We start from the raw sequence: 2,842 nt of genomic DNA, 5'->3' as shown, positions 1-2,842 counted from the left end.
TACAGTTCAATGTTTGCATCCCTAACTTTTTAATACATAAAGCATTTTTTTGTCCGGCTTAAAAATATTCTTACAGTAAAAAGTTGAATACATTATCTCAAACCATAATTTAAACTGCAAAAAGATGAAAAGAAGTATTGGTAGACACACAAACACAGAAATAAAACTAGGAACCCAATTTGAGTCATAGTAATAAGTAATGAAGAAGGCACTTGCAACTGCTACCATCATGCTTGTTATTGAGCAGAACAACGCTACCAATCCAAATATGAGTTTCAAGGGCAATGACTTATAGAAATCAGACTCAGCATAACGCGAAACAAGAATGGACAAGAATATTAATATTGCAGCTGCCGATGAGATAAATGCAGCTGCATCTGAGATTGCAAACACCAAAAATGATGACTTTTTCAAGTAGTTTGGTTTCCCTTTTGCATCGTCAACACCACCTGGTATGCTTATTGCAGCAGCAAACACCCCTGTTGCAATGACGGTTGCAATCAGCATACAATTCTCTGCTGTGCTTTTCATCCAAGCCTCTGCATCTTTTCGCAACTGTGTGTGCTCCCTTGTGAATAATTCTCCAGCAGTTAAGCCTTCTGAATTTGTGGATTTTATATGCGTTGGTGGCATTATCTTCTTCACTTCCTGTATGATGCATGAAATTTTAACTTTTTAAGTATACTAATATAATTTTTACTGGATTAACAGTCAAATTAGTTTCTGAAAGATAAGATATTCTTTAAATTTATGCCTGAAATATTTTTTCAATCAAATTGGTCTTTTAAAGATTGCGAATTAATCATATTTGTCCTCGAATCACTCAGTTAACAATTTTCTTTAAAGATTGGTGTTGTAAAACGTTAATTGATAACATATATAATATCTGATATGTCTAATTGGATATTGATCAAATATGTTTATGAAAATTTATTAATTTAGTCATTTTTTCCAACTACAAAAATCCTATTCCTAATATGACCTAGTGATTAAATTGATAGATTTTTGTAAACATATTTAGTCAATGTCTAATTAAACATGTTATATGTCATGTATGCTATCAGTTACCATTTCACATAATCAATCGTTGATGAAACTTATGAGCGGAGTAACTGAAGGACAGATATGATTAATTAGTAAGCTTTGAAGGACCAATTTGATTGAAAAAAATCTTTCAAGAACGAATTTAAAAATTGTCTTATCTATCTTTTAGAGACTAATTTAACTATTAACCCAATCTTTGTTTAATGAAGCCTTTCAATATAAACATAAGTTAATTACTTGTTCAAATTACATGTAGAATAAGAAATCATATATTTTTCTTATATATTAGTTGTAGAATTATACGGGGAGGTACAGATAGATAGTCCAATCTTGTATCAACAGATAGGGTTTTAACTCATACCTTGAACCATACCAACTCAAGGCACATTTGAAAAGCTGCTCCAGAAACCAGTTCAAGTCTGCTTGGTGGTGCTATTTGTGCAGCCAAATGCAAGAGAGTATTACCACTAGTGTCTTGCATAGTCACTATAATATCCTTTTGAGAACCAATCTCATGTATCACATTGTAGATGCTTGCCTGGCGATACTTGACAGCTTTGTGAATTATAGTTTGTTGTTCTTTCTCATCCCTTGCCCATATCAAGCTTGGATACCCACTAATAAGCTCTGACAAGAACCCAAAATTACCAACTTCTGCAGCAGCAAATATTGGTTGACATGGCTCGCTTATGATATCAATTATCTGATCCATAGTGAACTTGTTACAAATTGTGGTCCAAAGGCTTTTGACCAACTGATAAACTACTTGCTGCTTCATGCCTGTAATAATATAATCAAAATTGTTGCTTGAAATCAACGAAACTTGCTAAAGAACAAAAGAATAGGTAGTGTGGCATAGAAGCTTATACAACAACTAATGTGGATCCCAAATCTTAAATTTATTCTCCTTCATTTTGTTTTTCTCTTTTTCTTTTCTCTGTTATGCATGGTGAATTGTGAATTTCACTCCTTGATGAATGTAGCTTCATTCTCTTAATGAATTGTGAATAAATGTAATGATTTACCAGGGTTGATCATGATCGTGTGGTTTTGATGGTGTGGACTTTGACAACAAGAATCCAAATGGTTTTTAGCCAAGAGATGCAAAGCTGTCTCATAGTTTTCATCCCTTGCATAAGCTAGCTCTGAGTTATCTTGCGCCATTTTTAAGGCTAAGCCTGCAAAATATTATATACAAATATTGAAATTCACAGATATCTAATCAAGTTAGATTAAATAAAGTAATTTGCACATCATTGCTGAAGAAATGCAAAATAAATAAGCGAGCATACTTTATAGTTGAATAAATTAAACCTACAAGCCTACTTTTTATCAAAAGGAAAAGTGTAGGAGGCCAGTAATTTTGTTAAATTTTGGCCAGCATGTAACCAGCAAAAAAAAGTGAGTCATCGGATGAAATCTCACACTAATCTCACACCATTAAAATCATCATTGATAGCTATTTGATGACTAAAAATCACAAAAGTTGCTGACCCTCTAGCATGTCTCTTATCAAAATAAGTGCATCTTTTGTTTTTTAAGTTCATTGGAAAAAGTAATATATTTGGACAATTTTTCACATTAGTTTCTTAATAAATCTAAAAGATAAAAAATACTTATTTTAAAAAGGAGAGATTAATTATTTGTGAATTGAGAAATTTGAATTAAAATTGAAAGTGATGTAAATCTACTAGTCATCAATTGTTCCTATTAATAAATATTTATCTTAAATTTAGTAACACATTCTCTTCCATATTCATAATAATTGTTAAAAAGCCAAAAACACACAGATCAAAGA

General features: G+C 31.7%; 1 protein-coding gene across 2 annotated transcripts in view; it reads right to left on the bottom strand.

The window, feature by feature from the left end:
- LOC107639221 overlaps nt 1-2,842 on the bottom strand; it is a 9,342-nt gene continuing 6,500 nt past the window's right edge. For both annotated transcript variants that reach the window (XM_016342695.2, XM_021121091.1), the window contains 3 exons: nt 2,070-2,222; nt 1,406-1,824; nt 1-648 (listed from right to left, as the gene is read on the bottom strand). In XM_016342695.2, coding sequence (XP_016198181.1) covers nt 22-648; nt 1,406-1,824; nt 2,070-2,222 — 1,199 coding nt within the window. In that variant the 3' untranslated portion in view covers nt 1-21. The remainder of the gene's footprint in view (nt 649-1,405; nt 1,825-2,069; nt 2,223-2,842) is intronic.

This window comes from Arachis ipaensis, chromosome B04 (assembly GCF_000816755.2).
Source record: "Arachis ipaensis cultivar K30076 chromosome B04, Araip1.1, whole genome shotgun sequence".
NCBI classification, from domain to species: domain Eukaryota; kingdom Viridiplantae; phylum Streptophyta; class Magnoliopsida; order Fabales; family Fabaceae; genus Arachis; species Arachis ipaensis.
The sequence above is the reverse complement of the archived record's forward strand: the minus strand, read 5'-3'. Positions and strand labels throughout refer to the sequence as shown.